The sequence below is a fragment of the Hemicordylus capensis genome, chromosome 3, assembly GCF_027244095.1.
Source record: "Hemicordylus capensis ecotype Gifberg chromosome 3, rHemCap1.1.pri, whole genome shotgun sequence".
Taxonomy (NCBI): Eukaryota; Metazoa; Chordata; class Lepidosauria; order Squamata; family Cordylidae; genus Hemicordylus; species Hemicordylus capensis.
In genome coordinates this window covers 863,188-881,900 of record NC_069659.1, presented here as the reverse complement: position 1 = coordinate 881,900, position 18,713 = coordinate 863,188, and the positions used below count along the sequence as shown (strand labels likewise).

At 62.2% G+C, this 18,713-nt stretch overlaps 2 protein-coding genes across 3 annotated transcripts in view; one reads left to right on the top strand and one right to left on the bottom strand.

Moving 5' to 3' along the window:
* The window catches only part of FHIP1B (FHF complex subunit HOOK interacting protein 1B), a 35,752-nt gene extending 17,521 nt beyond the window's left edge, over nucleotides 1–18,231 (bottom strand). The window contains exons 1-2 of one of the 2 annotated variants that reach the window (XM_053309831.1): nucleotides 18,119–18,231; nucleotides 17,257–17,301 (exon numbers count right to left, since the gene is read on the bottom strand). The gene's annotated coding sequence lies outside the window, so the exon portion shown is untranslated. Of the gene's footprint in view, nucleotides 1–16,720; nucleotides 16,946–17,256; nucleotides 17,302–18,118 lie in introns of those variants that run through there. The other variant, XM_053309832.1, reaches the window with a different exon arrangement.
* Nucleotides 10,755–18,462, top strand: LOC128349483 (trithorax group protein osa-like). Its single transcript, XM_053305835.1, has 5 exons — nucleotides 10,755–11,439; nucleotides 11,916–12,256; nucleotides 14,600–15,093; nucleotides 17,214–17,483; nucleotides 18,255–18,462. The coding sequence occupies exons 1-5, from the start codon at nucleotides 10,755–10,757 to the stop codon at nucleotides 18,460–18,462; spliced, it is 1,998 nt and encodes a 665-aa protein (XP_053161810.1).
* The last annotated feature ends 251 nt before the right edge of the window (nucleotides 18,463–18,713 follow it).

Sequence of the window (18,713 nt, the reverse complement as noted above, 5' to 3'; positions counted from 1 at the left end):
CTTAAAGAGTTCAAATGTGAAACTGCTGGTCTTCTAGCAAAAACATATAACTTGTCCCTACAAGCAGGCTCTGTGCCAAAGGACTGGAAAGTTGGTAATATAACACGAATATTCAAAAAAGGATCTGGGGGGAACCAAGAAATTGCAGGCCAGTTAGCTTAATGTCAGTTCCAGATAAATGGATGGAAAGCATAATTAGGGATTGAATTGCTAAACATATAGAAGAACAGGCCTTGCTGAAGGAGAATCAGCATGGCTTCTGCAAAGGTATGCCCTACCTCACTAACCTTTGGGAGTTCTTTCAGAGTGTCATGTGGACAGAGACATAGTATACATCAGTGTTTCTCAACCACTGGTCCGTGGACCGGTGCCAGTCTGAGAGGCATTGGGTACTGGTCTGTGAGGCATCACTAATAACCCCCCCCCAAAAAAAATTTTGGGCCGGCGGGGGCCACTGGGAGCAATCTGGAGCTCATTTCCAGGCAGCCCTCGCTGCTGGAGAACGTTCATTTCACTTCCTCGAAATGGACATTATCCAGCAGTGAGGGCTGCCTAGAAATGAACTCCAGAGAGCTGCTCGAAATTTCTTTTTGGGAGGTGCCTAGGGGTGGGGTTGGGGGGGTGACCTCCTTACTAACTGCTGGTCCAGGAAACTGCACATGAATAATGTACCGGTTCACTCAGGCCTTTTAAATTTATTTATTTTTTTAATGTGATTGTAACAGGGTTTTTTTTTAATGTTTTCAAAATTGTTTTTGTTTTGCATTTTGTATCCCCCCCCCCCCGCTTTTTTTTTTTGGTCTGTTATGATTTAATGTGCATTTTAATCTCATGTTTTAATGTTGTGTTGTAAGCTGCAGAGAAGACAATCTGTTATGGCGTGGCTAACAAGTGAAGTTTAGTCATCATTATTGTTGTTATTCAGTCTCTGCATTAGAGATGTGCACGAACTGCGGCTGGGCGGTTTGGAAGCAGCGGGGGTGGCGCTTTAAGGGCAGGGGGAGGGTGCACTTACCCCTCCCATCGCTTAATTACAGCCCCTCCCGTGGCGTAATTGTTTGGGGGAAACCTTCAGGGTGGCAGCATCCCTCCCTGCCGCCCCATTGCCCTCCTCGGCCAGAAGTGGCCGGAAGCACCAGGCACGCAGGCGCCCACTGTGTGCATTCGTGCACGTCAGACAGGCATGCGCGCGTGTGACGTACACAACGCACCCGGTACTTCCGGCCAAGGAGGGCAACGGGCAGCAGGGAGGGATGCTGCCACCCCGAAGGTTTTTACCAAAAAAATCACGCCAGCAGGGAAAAGGTGGCGGGAGGGGTAAATGCACCCTCCCCCAAAGCGCCACCCCCGGGGCCTTCGAACTTCAAACCGGCCCCGGGGTTCGAACCTGTTTGGAAGACCATAAAAGGGCCTCCAAACAGGTTCGTGCACATCCCTACTCTGTGTTAGAAGAACAGCTGGCAAAGTCAAACATTCATGGCTTCTGCTCAGGCAGGTTCAGTTAAAGATGATGCAGTGCACTAGTTTAATTTTGGAGGGAAGAGAAGTTTTGGAAAAAGGGGGAAACTTTGTGTTACACTGACTGGCTTGTTTGAAAAGCTGTTGGAGCAAACATTGTGTGTGTGTGTGTGTGTGTGTGTGTGTGTGTGTGTGTGTGTGTGTGTGTGTGTGTAGGAGGCTGCTTTAGCAGAGAGAGTTGGAGCCCTGGAGGAAGTCAGTGTGCAGTTTGGGAAGAAAGAGAGAAGGAGAGTCTCTCTGAAGACCCAGTTGGAGAATCGGAGCGGAGGAAGTGAATGTTGGAAAGCTGAGGGGCTGAGTGGCCAGTCAAAATGGAAGAATGGCTAGCCCAGGCTGAGAGAATCCATGCTGTGGCTGTACCAAGAGCTGAAATAGCAGAACCACCAGGCTGGGTTGGACCCCAGGCCTGGACTGTGACCAGGACAAGAGACTGGAGAAGAGACTTGAGCCAGAGTGGCTCAAGGTGCACATCAAGGACTCGGAGTTCGGGCTCAGTGAGAGTCAGGTTAGTGGATGCGCTGGTGACCACATTTTGTTTGTTCCCTATGCTCTTTTGGTTGTTGGTTTTGTTTTATATATACTAAACTTGTGAAGCAACTTTTGAATGAACTAATTGCAAAGTAAAAATGCTTGTTTACAGAAAAAGTGTAGCTTCTGTTTCTCCACCCCACGCTTATAGGCCTTACCATTCTACCCAAGTTTGTTTTTGGCAACAGAGGTTGGAAAGGCTGTTGTGGTAAATTCAGGCAAAAGCTTAAAAGTCTACTTGGTGGCAGCAGTTAAACTTGTAATTTTCGGGGAGATCCATGTCTTGCGGTAGCAGCAGGGCAGATCCTCAACAAGTGGTGGCAAGTGGATGGATAGACAGCTATTCCTCCACAGACACTAAACTATTCAGGGTAGTGAAATCCAAAATAGATTATGAAAAACCCCTAAAGGACCTCTCCAAACTGAGGGATGCGGTTCAATATTAGCAAGTGTAGTGATGCATATTGGGGCAAAAAACCCCTACTTCACATATACACTGATGGGGTCTGAGCTGTCAGTGACTGACCAGGAGAGAGAGCTCGGGGTTGTGGTGGGCAGCTCATTGAGAGTGTCGACTCAGTGTGCGGCAGCTGTGAAAAGGGCCAATTCCATGCTAGGGAAGAGGGATAATTAGAAAAGGAAAGGAATATAAACTGCTAGCATTATCATGCCCTTATACAAAACTATGGTGCGGCCACATTTGAAAAACTGTGTACAGTGATGGTCACCATATATTTAGGAGGACATTGTAGAACTGGAAAAAGTACAGAAGAGGGCAACCAAGATTATCAGGGGCCTAGAGTACCTTCCTTACAAGGCAAGGCTACAAAACCTGGGGCTTTTTAGGTTAGAAAAAATAAAGATTAAGGGGAGACATGATAGAGATCTATAAAGTTATGCATGGTGTAAAGAGAATGGAAGTGAAAATGTGAAGAAAGTAGACAGGGAGAAGTTCTCACTCACTCACTCACACACCACTAGAACTAGGGGTGAACCCATGAAACTGATGGCCAGGAAACTTATGACTAGCAAAAGGAAAGGCTTTTTCACACAGTCCAGAATTAATCGATGGAATTCTCTGCCACAGGATGCAGCGATGGCCACCAGCTTGGATGGCTTCAAGCTGATTTTAGACAAATTCATGGAGGACAGGTCTGTCAGTGCTACTTGTCTGGATGGCGACAGGCTACTGCCAGGTTCAGCAGCAGGACACCTTCATTTCCTGCTTGTGGGCTCCCCAGAGGCAGCTAGTGGGCCACTGTGGGAAACAGAGTGCTAGGCCGGAGAGGCCTTCTTGGGCCTGATCCAGCAGCGAGGCTCTTCTGATGTCCCTATGCAACATCACAACCGCTTCCTTTAAGACTGCAGGAACCATACCTGCCCTAAGAGATGCAATAACTCTTTCCACCACCCAACTAATGAGTCCACTTCTGGCAGCCTTAATTAGTCATACAGACATGGCTCAAGTGAGCAGGTGGGAGGCCTCACCTCTCCATGCCCTCAGGGCACAAAAAAGGAGGATCCGTCTGTAAGGGAGCAGACACAGCCACAGCCACACAGGACTGCATCCTTGACTGCAGAATCCAAGACGGCATGGATGCAGGCAACGCAAGATCAACCCAATGCAACACGAACGGGTTAGAGGGGACCACTGAACAGCTCTCCATCCCCAGCGCTTGGGGACTCTGCCAAGCCCCCGCCCCCAACAGCTCTGCAGGACAGCAGAACGGCACCGCTCCCTCTGGTGCCAGCACCCCCAGAGAGACGGCCCTCCCAGAAAACTCCCGCCTGGTCCCTTCAGCCCAGGCACTTGCTCAAGGACCGCCATGCGCTCTCCCTGGGGTTGCCTTTCAAGACGACCCAGAAGCTTCCGTGGGTCCACAATGTGGCGGCCCGCCTGCTTATGGGCGCTAGGAGATAGGCGAGTGTGACACCTCTCCTGCGGCCCAATTCAAAGTGCTGGTCCTCACCTTTAAAACCCTTCAGGGCTTAGCGCCTGTTTACCTCCAGTCCTGTCCCTTCCTGTGAGATCTTCTCAGGTGGCCCTTCTTTCGGTCCCTGGTCTCAGAGAGGGTCATGGGGCTAGGGCCCGTGGAAGGGCTTCCTCGGTTGCTGCCCCTTTACTCGGGAATTTCCCCCCCCCCAATTCGGTCTGCCTCCTCCCTTTTAGCCTTTAAAACCTTATTGAAGACACTTTTCCCCCCGACAAGTGTTTGCCATCCATATTACTCGGATGCTGTTCTTGTTTTGTATACCGTCCTGAGTTTGGGGATTGGGTGGTATATTAAATCTCTTAATAAAACAAAACAAAACAAAAGCCTCCCCCAGGGATCCTCTCAGTTCAAAGCAGCTCCCTGTAGGTTTCCCGCTCAGGGGCAGCCTGGGCCGGTGAACCCCCTTCCTCAACGGCCTCCTCCTCCTCCTCCGACACCACCACCACCACCACCGACTCTCCCTGTGTCGAAAACGGGACAGCTGGTGCTGCTAAGAATACTCCTCCGAGGGCGAGAGGCAACCCCAGACCATGTAAGGGGCCCCACAGGCAGGCAGGCAGGCAGGGTGGAGGAGCTGGCCTGGTGCTTCCCTGCCTCCCCCCATGGAGCTTCCTCAGTCCTTCAATTACTCTGGGGGGGCACGGCGAGGGTGGGGGGAGAGGGGGGACGTTCCTGCCAATGCAGAAGCTGACGGCAGGGAAGGACCCAACAGCCACATGCCTCCCCGCCCCACACCCCCCACACACACCAAGGCAAGCAGAGAGGAAGCACCAGCTGCAGCCAGAGAGCCCAGCTCATGCGCAGGATTCTCCCCCCCTCCCGTCTGGCGGGGGGCCTTCCGTATCAGCCAACTCAAGCCCTCCCGTTGGGGATGAGAGGTCGCGGGGGGGGAGGAGGAGGGCGCTCTGCCCCCCAAGTCAGGAGCCAGCCTCCCCTCCCCACCAGGACTGCCCCACCCACAGCTGGTCTGCAAGGTCCAGACCCTGAACTGGGGGCTCCTCAAAGCTCCAGACCCCACGAAAGGGCCCCTGGCTCTCTGGTGCTCAAGGCAGCCAGGACGCCTGGGTTCCTCCCAGTGACAGCTCTGCTGCATGCATGTGGCACCCGCCTCCTCAGGCAAGGTTGTTTGCTGCCTCCCACCCCGACCAAAGGAGACCCCCCCCTTGTAAATGCAGCCGCCCTTGCTCCCCATTCATGCCCCCCCCGCGCGCTTACTTTTCCCCTTTTTCCCCTGGCACTCCAGAATTAACAGAGGGCTGGCGGGGAGGGAGGCAGGCAGGAAGGAAGATGTTTGCAGAGGCCGGGCCCGCCCAGGCCTCCTCGCGCTCCAAGCCCACAGGAATGCCAGCACATTCCACAAGCACTTGCCTGGGCTTGGCTCCAGGGCTGGGGGGGGGGGGAGATTCAGGGTGGACCTTTCTGGAGAGAAGGTCGGGCAGAGGCCCCCAGCTCCCGACTCCCAGAGAGCTGCAGCTTCTGCCTCCCCTCTCCGTGCCAGCCGGGTCGGGGCAGGGGGGGTGATGCTCACTGGCCGATGGGGGCAAAGGCACACGCCAGGCAGGGTGGAGGCAGAGGCCTGCGGGCTCTGGGGAAACGCTCCCCAGCAACAAGGCCTCCTCGGGGGCAGCAGGCGGCTGGGCAGAGGGTGGCTCAGGAAGCCCCCGTCAGGGAAGGGAAAGGGGAAGCAGGCTCAAGAGTGGGGCTGGCTCCTTCGCCCCCAACCGCGGGGGGGGGGAGCATGCAGCTGAAAAACTAAGCTTAGCAACGGGGCGGGGGGGAGGCAGCCAGGGCAGGAAGCACAGCCCCTTCAAGACTCCAGGCTGCAGGTTCCGCTTTCCAAGCCCTTTCAAACTCCCAACCAAGCACCACCCAGCGACAGAGGGAGAAAGCCCCAGGGAGGGCTGCGGAGCTCGCCCAGGTGGGGCGGATGGATCTCTGGCTGGGTCTCTGACGCTCTCCAGGAACTCCAGAAGGCCAGTGAGGCAGCAGCTACCGACCTTGGTAGAAGCCATGCTGGTTCTCCTCCAGCAAGACTTCTTCTCCGCTATCCTCAATTACTTTTTCTTTAATTGTCCTGGTAACCAACTGAACAGATGCTGCGAATCAGCCTGTAATTCCCTCAATTCCCTTTTAAAAATCTGCCACATAGCCCACCTTCCAGTCCTCTCTCACAAAGCCTGATTTTTAGGGGCAAAAACGGGACAAAAATGAAACAACTGTTGAAACAACCAGTTCGACCGCTATTTTGATGAAACGTTTCAGCCATCTGCATTTTGTCTTGCACTCAAAACAAAACACAAAATCCACTCCACGCACATCTCTAAGACGGAGGTTGCTGCCCAGGACCGCCAAGGCCGGGTTCTTCCCAAAGCTCCCTGTTCCACATAAGAACAGCCCTGCTGGATCAGGCCCAAGGAGGCGGCCCATCTAGTCCAGCATCCTGTTTCACACAGTGGCCCACCAGATGCCTCTGGGGAGCCCACAGGCAAGAGGGAAGGACATGCCCTCTCTGCTGCTGCTGGTATTTAGCAGCATCCTGCGGATGAGGACTGCAGGGAGACATGATAGAGGTCTATACAATCATGCATGCAGTGGAGAAAGTGGAGAGAGAGAAATTCTTCTCCCTCTCACATTATAACACTAGAACCAGGGGTCATCCCATGAAATGGATTGCTGGGAAATTTAGGACCAACAAACGGAAGTAATTTTTCACACAACGCATCATCCACTTGTGGAATTCTCTGCCACAAGATGTGGTGACAGCCAACAACCTAGATGGCTTTAAGAGGGCTTTGGATATAACTTCATGGAGGCTACTAGTCGGAGGGCTATAGGGCACCTCCAGACTCCAAGGCAGGATGCCTCTGAATACCAGTTTCGGAGGAGTAACAGCAGCAGAGAGGGCACGCCTTCACCTCTTGCCTGTGGGCTTCTCAGAGGCATCTGGTGGGCCACTGTGCGAAACAGGATGCTGGACTAGATGGGCCTCCTTTGGCCTGATCCAGCAGGGCTGTTCTTATGTTCTCAAGGCCCATCAAGTCCAGCACCCTGTTTCCCACAGTGGGGAGATATATATAATATATCACACACACACACACACACACACACACACACACACAAAACTGCTTTGAGAACTTTGGTTGAAGAGCGGTATATAAATAATATTCACAGTAGTATTCCTGCCTCTGAGCCTGGAGGTGGCTACTAGCTATCTAGACTAGTAGCCATTGACAGAGCTGTGCTCTGTGAATTTGTCCAAGTCCCTCTGACAGTTATCCAAGCCAGTGACCATCACCACAACCCATGGCAGAGAATTCCAGAGATTAATTATGTGCTGGGTGAAAAAGTACTTCTTTTTGTCCATCGTACATTCCCTGGCGTAGAACTTACTGGCCAGGTGAAAAATGACCGAATAGGTGACAGTATTAGTAAGAGATTTGCTTGACTTGGCCCAAGAACGTGTGCTTGAAAGAAACAGGCCTTCCGCCTCTTGGCCTCTGTCGGCCCTCAGCTCTTCCGAGCACAGATCTCTCAGCCCTTGAAGTCAGGCAACTGATCCTTGGGAAGCAAAGGCCGTCTAACCCAGTAGTTTGGGACAGAGGGATTTCCACACAGTCCCAGAAAAACAAGAAACCGCAGGTGTTACACAGCTGATGTGAAGCAAATGAAGATGGGATGCAAAATAACACACCAAGCTAGGGGACATCGGGGAGGCTGTTCTTACAAGGAGCCTGGAGCAGAGTCAATCACCAAGCACGTAAACAAGCTGTGCCATAGTTGGAGAAGGGTTCCAATGAGGGAGAGCGGGTAGAAAAGCAGGAGGACTATTTGGGTAATGGAACAGAGGAAGCAGCCATATACTGAGTCAGACCCTTGGTCTATCTAGCTCCGTATTGTCTACACTGACTGGCAGCGGCTTCTCCAAGGCGGCAGGCAGGAGTCTCTCTCAGCCCTATCTGGGAGATGCTGCCAGGGAGGGAACTGGGAACCCAGATGCTCTTCCCAGAGCGGCAGCTCCCTCCCCTGAGAGGGGGAATCTCTTCCAGGGCTCACACATCAGGCCTCCCATTCCTATCCAACCAGGGGGGACCCTGCTTAGCTAAGGGGACAAGCCCTGCTTGCTGCCACCAGACCAGCTCTCCCCTCGGAGACCCCGCTGTGTTCCTAAGGACTGGTCACCTCCAGATGGCTGAAAAGCAATTGCCTTGACTCTGCAGATCTCTGACCCGGGATTCTTTGGGGGAGAAAAGTCAACTTTGTGTCTGCTTGCATCATAGCGACTTTTCTGACTCTTTTCCTTGTGGGGCAAGTGGCCAACCAGATCTGGGGGGCCCAACAGTTTGCCTCGCTGTCCGTGTGCTGGGGCAGGGGCCATGCCTCGGTAGACAAGGGGGGGGGGCGGTGTTCACAATTCCCCTCCATTTTCACGCCAACCCTGGCAGTCCGGTTGATGGAAGCCCACCTCCCACTTTGGGGCTTCCCAGAGGCACCTGGGTGCTGGACTTGGAGGTAAGGGGCAGCCCTCGCTCACCAGCGGCTGCCAGGATGGGGCACCACAGAGATCCCCCAGGCACCTGGGGCTGCCCCACAGGGCAGGCTCCACCAAGAGGTCCCTTGCACCCCATGGGGCCCCCCAGCAGGGCTGCAGACGAAGCAGGCCCCCAAAGGGGATTGGGCTGCGTGCAAAGAGGAGCGGCCCAGCGGCCCCAGCAAAGCCACCGGCCACGGGCTGGCTCTCACCGGTGGGGCCCAGGGACGCCGAGGGGGCCCACCTCAGACACAGGCGGCCGGAGCTCTGGCCTCTGCGTGGCTCCCGGCCAAGGCAGCAGCCACGAGCAGCACTGCAGGAGCCAAGGGAAGCCTGCAGACACCGCCCGGCCTCGCTCCAGTGGCCCCCCTGGGCCCCCGCCCCACCCCGGCATGCAGCCCTCGGCCAGCCACGGAGCTCCAGGGCCGGCAGCGGCAGCAGCAGAGGCCCAAGCCCTTCGTGCCCCCGCCTGCAAGCTGGGAGCCGGCTGCGACTTTTGTTTGCCCGAAGCCACTGGGGAGTGCTTTCGGGCAGAGGGCGGCTGCTCCCCACAGGGCCGCCGCCCCCCCGCCACTACAGGCTCCGGCATGGGGAGCAGAGCCCGTGCAGGAGGGAGGCTGGCCCGACTCTCCTGGGCGCTGGCCAGCAGGCCCCCCGGCAAGCCGGCTCCTAGGTGCCGCCCCCTGCTGCCTGCCCCGAGCCAAGGAGCAGGGCTCCAGCCCACAGGCTGCTCCCACCCCCCACCCCCCGCCACTGCCCTGGGGCCCTTTCTGGCAACAGTCCCCCCGTCCCCCCGCGCTCAGTCAGAAGAGCCAGGCTGCCCGCGGAGGCCACAGCGGAGGCCAGCAGCCAGTGTGCCCAGCCAGAGGCCTGCCCCCCCGGCCCCCCCAATGGGAGCCCCAGCCCTCCCCTGGGCTTGCTCCGCAGCCACTGCTCTCCAGAGGCAGACTGCCTCTGACCCTGGAAGCTCTGCCCAGTCAGGACTCCTCCTCCTCCTCCTGGCTCCGGAGGCCGGCCAGGCTCCAGGGAGGAGGACTCCTCCTGCACTCGGACAGAGCGGCCGCTCCTCCGCCCTGAGCAAGCCCAGCTTCCAGCTTCCGGACGGGAGGAAGAGAAAAGACCCTCTCCAGCCAGAACCTGACAGGCCTCCGCCACGGCCGCCCCCCCCGCCCCAAATGCCTTTCCCAAAAGGGAACCCCCCCCCCGCGCAGTGGCTGCAGCCACCTCCCCCGCCCCGCCAGGAGGCCCGCGGGTGGGGGGGCCTTGCTGCTCCTGGGGGCCTGCTGCTGCTGCCGCCCTCAGCCCACAGGCGCCCCCCCCCCGCCCCGCTGCACGTGGGAGACGTGACAGGCCAGCCTGGCCAGGCGCCCCCCCCAGCAGCCGTGAGTCAGCGCCCCCCCCAGCCCAGCCCAGCCCAGGCAGCCAGAAATAACCTTTCGCAGCTCACAAGGGGGAAGGGCGGGGGGGGGCAGGGCTGAGGGCAGAAGAGGCCCCCGCCCAGCCCTGGAGCCCACAGGGCAGGGCAGCAGGCCAGACGGGGCTGCCCCACTGGGCAACGGGCAAGCGGCCGCTGGACCCCTCAAGCCCAGGGCGAGGCACTGGACGCTGCTGAGAGCCAGCTCCCTCCTGAGCCTGGAGGAGTCTGAGCACCGGGGGGGGGGGCCGTGGCCAAGGCAGCCCCCCCCCCCGGGCTCAGTTCCTGGGTCCACCTGCTCCCCCAGGAACCCGCGGTGCGAGCGACAAGCCAGGACACGGAGAGGCCCTCGCCCCACCCCAGGCCCGTGGCTCTGCCGTGCTCCAGATCGGGAGGGGGCAGGAAGCCACTGGGGCCACCAACACAGGGGGGGAGGCTGCTCGCCGCTCCGGCCCGCCTTGCTCCCCGCTTCCATGGCCAGAGCCTCCAGAGGGCCTCCCAGCCCCAGCGGCGGCGGCGGCAGCAGAGGGGGCCTGCCCTCCCCCTTGCCCGTGGGCCTCTCAGGGGCCACTGTGGGAAACCGGAGCCGGGGCTGCTCTTAGAGTAAACCTTGCCAGAAAACGCCACACACACAGACCGCCCCCCCCCCCGCGCCCCACTGAGCCACAGCAGGAGGCAGTCAGCAGCCCAGCCGAACCCTGACGCGGGCCGGAAGAGCAGAAGCCCCATCCCGGGAGAGCCATCCTCCCCGCGGGCAGGCAAGAGGGTGCCAATGGCGGCCGCCCCCCACCCAGCGCCCTTGCCAGCCCTGCCCTGCCCGGGCCACGTCCAGCTTCACCCGGAGACGAGCTGCCGGGCAGGGCTGCCGCACGAAGGGCGGACGGGGCCTTCGAGGGGCAACGCAGGAGGGCTGCCAGCGGGGACCGGCCTTGTCCCAGCCAGGCAGCAGCCCCGAGGAGGGGGAAGGGGAGGGGGAGCCGTCTTCCCTCGCGTGGCTGGGGATGTCCGCGCCGCCCACCGCAGAGCCCGCTCAGGGGGAGTCAGGAAGGCCCCCCCCCCGAAGGCACACGCTGCGCACGCAATGCTGCCTTGGCCCTGCTGCTGCCGCCCAGAACAAAGCGCCTCCCGCGGGAGAGAGAACACGGAGGAGGAGGAGGAGGACCCCCCCCCAGCCCCGGCCCCGGCCAAGGCTGCGCCAGGCTGCGTGTCCAGCACAACCCTGGAGCCAGGCGCTCCTCCGGCCGGTGATGGTGGCGGCAATCGCGGGACGTTCCGCTGGCAAAGCACGCCGGTGCCCTCAGCTGACCCGCCGGGCTCCATCCCAGAGTCCGCCCAGGGCCACTCCGGCAAGCACAAGCAGCCCCCGAGCTCCGGGGGGGGGAGGGCTGAGCGAGCCCTGAGCACTCCTCTTGCCACCCCCACGGCGGGCCATTCCGCTGCCGCTTGGTGGCTCGAGGGTCAGCCCCTGGAGCAGCCAAAGGGAAGCCTCGGGCCCCCCCCCCCACGGGCCTGGCTGGGCGAGCCTGCCCCCCGCCCCCAAAAGTGCCCCCAAAGGATCTCGGCTGCGGAGGGGGGAGCCCTGAAGCGCCCAAGCAGGAAAGAGCTCTTCCTTGCCACGGCTGGGGTGAGCCGGAGAGCAGGGCCTGAGGGGGCAACCCCCCCCCCGCCAGGGAAGCAGAACGGCGGCGGCTGGGAGCATCTCCTCAGTGGGGCCTGCTCTGCCTGCCTACCCAGAGGGAGGCCCGGCAGCCGTGCGCCGCACCAGACTGCCCCTTCGCACGGTTGTTGCCCTGAGACGGCTCGTCGTCCCCCCCCCCCGGCTTGCGGCCTCCCCTAAGGGCGCAGAGACGCTTCTCTGTGGGCGAGCTTCCGGGCAGGGGGTGGGCCTCTGCCCTCACAGAGCCTGCCCCCACCCCCCATGCGCCCTGCTCAGCTGGCCCCGTCCCAGGCTGGGCGCTGCCTGAGGGCGCCTTAGCAAAGGGCCCTTGGGTGAGCAGGGAGACGGGGCCCCATTCGCTGACCCCAGACCCCGTGGTGGCCGTGGCGGCCACTAGCCCAGCTGCCTTTCCAAGGATCGAGGAGGCAGCGGCGGCAGGGGGCTACCAGCGGCTGCCAGGCAGAGAGGCATCGAGCCTCCCTGGGAAGCACCTGGCTGGGCACCACCCGCTCCTGAAAGGCCTCCCGGGCCTGTGGCCTGATCCGGCTCCTCCTTCCTCCGGGGCTCAGGGCCCAGCCTGGCGCCAGCTCAGCCCCACGGCCAATGCCAGCCAAGTGGCAACAGGGAGGATGGCTGGCCTCCGGGGGGGGGGAGACCCGGGGGGGCAGCCAAGCAACTGCAGGAGCAAAGCCCTGCTTAGCCACGGGGCCCACCGGACCCAATGCCCAGGCCAGGATGCTCTCCAACTCAGGAGGACGCGCCCCCCCCCCCAGGAAACGGGATGGGGCGGGTGCACTCATGTCGGAGAACTGGAACTCCACCCCCCCCCCCCCCGCGTATTCTACGCTACGTTCCTGCAGAGGAATGGGGAGGCAAGAGGAGACCAGGAGAGAGGCGTGGATGAGACCGTGAGGTTTTTCTGGAAGAGATTGTACGGTGACGTGCAGAAAGAGCCATGCGCCTCTTCCAAAAGGCAGTGGGGCAAGTTGGGGGGAAGTGGTCCCTGGACGCGACGCCCCCGATCACCTGGTTGGCCTTACACCCGTCCCCCCTTGGCTACAGTATTGCTGACATATACCTCACAACTCAGTGGTCCTCCGACCTCATATGGGTAAATCTACGTGTATAGAGACACACAATGTTAAAACAGAAGCTTTGTCTATACTTGTGCGATGGTAACGTACTGCATGCTTTGGTCGTTGGTTGGTTCAATACAAGACGCGTCTCCCCAGCCCGGCTGCCTCTGGCATAGCCTCAGGGCTAGGAGTGGGCTGCGAAGGGCTCCTTGGGGGCCACCCTGACCTTGGCGGCCGAGAGGCCCTTTGGCTGTGAAAGGCGCTCGCAGCGGCCAGCAAGAGAAGAGCTGGAAGAGCCCGGCGGCAGGGCAGAGGCGGGGGGGGGGAGCATCTCTGCTTGGCCCAAATGATGGGCAGGGGGAGGGAGCACACCAACAAGGTGCAAGAGGCAGGGGAGGGAGAGGGCCTGGACCTGGCAAAAGAGAGAGGGAGGGCTGGGGCGTCCCCTGAAGGAGACAGAGGCCCCGGGGGGGGGGCAGCCACTCCAGGAGGGTCCACCCCTTCAGCCGGAACCAGCAGCAGCTCTCCCCTCAACCCCCGAAGGAGAGCAAGAGCAGCCCGGATTTGCACACAGGCCCTGGGGTGGGCAGGGCGGAAGAGACAGCCCAAGGCGGAGGCCGGCTGCTCCCAGATCCTGCTCCCGCTTCCCACCCATCCCTCCCCCTCACAGCTGCACCCTCCCGAGCCTTCCTTCCCTGCTTCACAACCACACGGAGGCTGCCGGCTGCTCCTTAGCCCTGTACCAACTCTGCACATGCTCAAGAGCGCTTGGATCTTCCAGCTGGGTCCAAGGCAGAGGACTGGAACTGGAGAAAGCCAAGGAAATGCTAGAACTGACCCCCTACACCGGGCCTACTCAAGCTTGCCGCCCGCAGCTGTTTTGGGACTACAACTCCCACAATCCCCAGCCACAGCGGCCAACAGCCAGGGATGATGGGAGTTGTAGGCCACCATCTGCAGGCGGGCTGGAGTGCAGCAGCCCTGCCCGACACCCAGGTCAGCCAGATGAACTGCTCAGTCTCCCCTTCAGCACCCTCTCCAATGCCTCTCCCCAGTCGGGGGGCCCCAAGGGCTGGGCTCACTCTCCTGCGTGGGCTGCTGCTGACCTCCAACCACCACCAAGGGGGCAGGAGCACCAGACCAGCAAGCAGGCGCCTTCTTTCCACCAGCATTCCCTCTAAGAGGGATGATGATGATTATTATTATCATTATTACATTTATATCCCGCTCTTCCTCCAAAGAGCCCAGAGCGGTGTACTACATACTTGAGTTCCTCTTTCACAACAACCCTGTGAAGTAGGTTAGGCTGAGAGAGAAGTGACTGGCCCAGCGTCACCCAGCAAGTCTCCTGGCTGAATGGGGATTTGAACTCGGGTCTCCCCGGTCCTAGTCCAGCACTCTAACCACTACACCCTACACCACTACACTCTAACCACTACACCACGCTGGCTGACTGGATTCCCAGATGTTATTGACTACATCTCCCATAATCCCCAGCCACAGGCCATTGCAGCTGAGGTTGCTGGGAGTTGTAGTCAACACCACCTGGGAATCCCTTTGAGAGGGACCGCTGCTTTCCACCCACCCCCAAACACAGCCGGTGCAAGCCCCCCCCCCAGCCCCAGCAGGCAGGCAGCAGCCCCCCAGCCAGCCCCACAGGGCCTCCTCAGTGAAGGCCTGGCGTTTGCCCAACAAGGAGCAATGAGAGGGGGGTGGCAGCATCAGGACCCTGCCCAAAGCAGGAGCAAGCACAGAGGAGGGGGCAACGGGGGGGGGGGCAGGGGCTCCTGCAGAGAAGCAGGCCGCACTTTCTGCTGCAGCCCTTTTGCAGCTGACAGGGGGGAGCTGGGAGATGCCCTCGGGATCCCACTCCGGTGGCCCCAGCTAGCGACTGGCTTTGCCCAGGGGAGGCCGTCCGCAGCAGCAGCAGCAGGGGGCTGGCAGGGCAGGGCCCAGACAGGCAGCGGCACACACAGCCGCTCCGAAGGGCACCGTCCTGACGTAAGCAGAGATCCGGCAACTCCCAGGGCGGGCACAGCCGGTGCCAAGGCGCCGCCAGGTTGCCAGGCTCCCCACATCTGCCCAGGAGACGACGCCTGTGTGGGGAGTCAGACCCAGGCGCTCGGCCCCGCCCTCGAGCCCAGCGTGAGCCCGGCCTGCCCATCAGCCACACGTGCCCTACTCCGCAGGGCTGTTGCAAGGCGGAGGAGGAGAAAAACGGCCCGCGGGACAGAGCCTCACCCGCGGTATACAGGGCCGGAGAGAAAGCTCTCCAAGAGGAAGGCCCGACCCACTGCCCAGCCCAGCCCCCACCCTGAAAGCGAGAGCAGCAGGCCCCCCTGCCCCACTCTGCCGGGTCTGGTCGGCGGGGCTGTCCAGTGAGGTCCAGGTGGCGGAGGGCCCTGGGGGGGGACTGAGTGCTGGCTGGTCCGGAAACACGAGCCCGGGCGGTGGAGCAACTGCTCCAAGGGCCAAGGCCACCCGGGGCGGCATTCTCAGAAACCAGCACCCTGATGGCAGGGCGGGGAGTTCCACACCGTCCTGTGCCGGTCACTCCTCCCGTGGGGCGCTGCGTCTAGTTCCGCCCCCCATCTTGAGAAGGCTTTGGGCAAAGGCCTGGATGGGGTTCAGGAGGGGGAGAGGCATCCGGGGGCCTGCCTGGTCTGCCTCAGCCGGAGCACAGACATCCAGAGGACCTTCCCCAATGCGGGCAGGGGGGGCAGTCTGGCCCCCGCAGTCAGTGGGGTGCTCCCTTGGGAAGCAGCCAGAGGGTCTCCCACAGAGCTGGACGGCCCCCTGTCAGGCAGGCAGGTGGCAGCACTTCCCAGCACTGAGCAGGGGGTGGGCGAGAAGACCCCCCAGGCCCCTCCAACCCTGGCATCGGACGTTCGGCGGCAGCATCAACCCCTGACCTCTCTCAGACCCAAAGGGAGCCAAATGCCCCCAGAACACCAGCCCTGGCTCGGAGGCAGCGGGGCGAGTCTAGAGGGGCTTGCCCCACAGCACCGGAAGGACGGGCCCCTCTCCGGAACCAGTCTTGTGAGCAGCGGACGCCGCGCGCTTGCTCCCCCCGCCAGCTGGATGCCTACGTTGGCGAGGGGGGGGCCATGCCAGGGAAGGCAACCGCCACACAGACAACACCCACAGCCTGCCTGATTGGGGCAGGGGCTGCAACCTGACCCCCACCCCCACCCCCACCCACCCCCCGAGCCTGAGATGACCCGTCCAAGACCCAAGCGGCCCCGGCTGCCCTCACTGGGGGCGACTGGAGGCCTCCACCTGCGACTCGGCCTAAGCTACATGCAAAGACCCCAGCCTTTAGCCCCATGTCCTCTTCTGGAAGAGCTGGCCTCCTCTCAGGGAGGGAAACGCCAGCCGGCAGGCGAATGGCAGGAACCGGCTTTCCAAGCATCCTCCCCACATCCCAGAGCAGACGTCTCAAGCCCCCCCGCCCCCACCCCCACCCCCTGCCGTTTCGCTCTCGATGATCGCCTTGGCACGCGGCTCCCGGCCAAGGAGCCTCTCCGACACACAGCCAGGGCAGCGGCGGGAGGGAGGGAGGGAGGGAGGGAAGGCGCAGGCCAGCCGCCCCCACCCCCAGGCGTGCAGGCCCCAAGCAGCAGGGGAGCAAGAGTGACCGCCGGGCCAGGCGAGGACGCGCCAGACCCAACGCAGCCCACCAGCCAGCAAGAGGCGGTCCAGATCCGCCAAGCACCCTGCCTCCTCCTGCCATGGAAGGGGGGCACTTTGCAACCCATGGACGTGCCCCACCTCTGGGGGGCCCTGAGCCAGGAGGCTTCATGGGAGGCGGGGGGGGGCCAAGGAGTCAGCCTCTTTCGGTGCCCAGATACAGCAGCGGGGGGGGGGCACGCAGCTCACAAACTGTGCCCGCCCCCATCTGGAGCCAGATGCACTCCCTGGAGCCCAGCGCCCTTTGCACATGTGCAGAGGAAGGGAGAGATCCCTCTCCCTTCCCTCACGGGGGTGGGGGAGCACCAGACTCACCTTTGTCGACTTCCAGGTCGCCTCTGGCCCAGCTCCTCTCGGTCCGTTCTTCAGGGGGCCGCCAAGGAGGGCCACTGCCCCCCACAATCCAAAAGGCCAAGGAGCCCCACTGCGGGTGGGATGGAACTTCCCCCCAGAGATGCTCTGCCCTCACCCCAAAGCTCTCAGCTGGCCCAGACAAGGCCTCCTTGGGGGCTTCCCCCAACCCCCTTAGGCTGCAAAGCTCACCCCCCACCCACCCGCACCCCCCACCACCTCCATGCTGCCCACGTCCTAACAAGCAAAGGCTTTTCTCCCACCCTGTGTTACCTGCAGGCTGGCCATTCACCAGGTAGAGCCGAATGCTTAACCACACAGCTCTACCTGATGAATGGCCAGCCGGCAAGCAACAGGCTGAATGACGCTCCTGCAGGAGAAAGCGGAGCGCCAGGAAGCAGAGGCAGCTGTGCCCCCCTTTTGTGGTGAACCTGCCCCCCCACACACCCCTTTTTAGGATCAGCCACTCCAGCAACGGCCCCGGAAACCCCTCCCGTTACCTGCAAGCGAAGGCTGCCAGAGCTCATCTCCTCGCCACACAGCAACTGGAGGAGGAAGAGGAAGCCCAGTCAGTCCGGCAGCCCCATCTCCCCCCCCCCCACACCCTGGACGAGCAGGGCCCCAACCCCGCGCGCTGGCTGCAAAGGAGCCCCACTGAGGGTCCGCCCTCCTGGCCGCCAGCTGCAGGACCCAGCAAGGAGGAGGAGGAGGAGGAGGAAGCTCTGGGGCAGGCCCCACACACCACCAGAAGGGCCCCTCCCGAGAGCCCCCCAGGAAGCTGCCTCTTCGGGGGGGGGGCATCTGGGGAAGCCCCCAGGAGGAGCTCTGCCCGCCCTGGCCCTGCTTGGCCCCACAGCGCCTCCCCCAGGACTGGCGAGCCCCCCCACCCTTGCTGCAGGGCCTGCTCCGGAGGGGGGCAGCACAGCACCCTCCCCTGGAAGCTGACCCCCGAGCAGAAGCCTAAGGGGGGCGCAGCAGCTCACCCCCCCCCATGGATTTCATACATTTGCCCCTTCTGTGCCCCCCGTTTCCTGGTGGGGCCACTGCCCGGGGGGGCACAGCGGGGGAGGGGGGAGGCCGCCGCGGGGGCGGGGGGGCTGAGACAGGCGGGCCGTGCGGAGCCCCCCCGCGAAGCTCCGCGCCCCTGACAGGCCCCCCAGGGCCTCCCTCCCCACCTGGGCTAAGGCGGGGGAGGCCCGGGGGGGCGCGCGTCACCCCAGCCCCACGGGGGCGAGGAAGGGGGGATAGAGGGATCAGCCCCATCGGGAGGGCGCCGGCTGGAGCGGCGGGGGGGCTGCAGGCTGTCGTTGCCGCCTTGCCGGGGGGGCTGCCCCTCCGCGGTCTCCCTCCCCCCGCGCGCACCTGAGCGCCGCCGCCGAGGCCGCCATTTTGGTGCTGCTGCTGCCGCCGCCGCCGCCCGGCCCAGGCCACGCCCCGCGGGGAGGAGCCTCCGTCCGCCGCAGTCCCCGCCCGGCCCAGGCCACGCCCCCACCTGCAGACCCCGCCCGCCCGGCGCTCAGACGCCCTCTGCACGCGCTCAGAGGCAGGCAGGCAGGCAGCAGCAGCAGCCTCCGCCCTCGGCGCGGCCGGGGCCCCCGACTGCCGCTCGCCCCAGCCAGCGCACTCCCGGGATGGCCGGCGGGCCCGGACACCTGAGCAGCAACCTGGGGGGCGCCCCCTGCCCCCCCCGAGATGGCAACCTGTGAGGGGGGGCTGGAGGACTGGGCGAGGGAGAGCGCGCGGGGGGGGCGCCGCTGCCTCCTCCTCCCCCTGCTGCTGGCCCAACCTGGGCTGCCGAGGAGGGGCGGCTGCTCGCCGCTGGGGCGCCCGCCCGCCCGCCGGGCTTCCTCGGGGAGCCCGCCCGCCTCGCCCTGCCTTGCCCTGCCTCGCCTCGCCTCGCCTCGCCTCGCCTCGCCGGCCTCCTCCGCGGGCTCCCCGGGGCGCCGCGCAGCCTCCC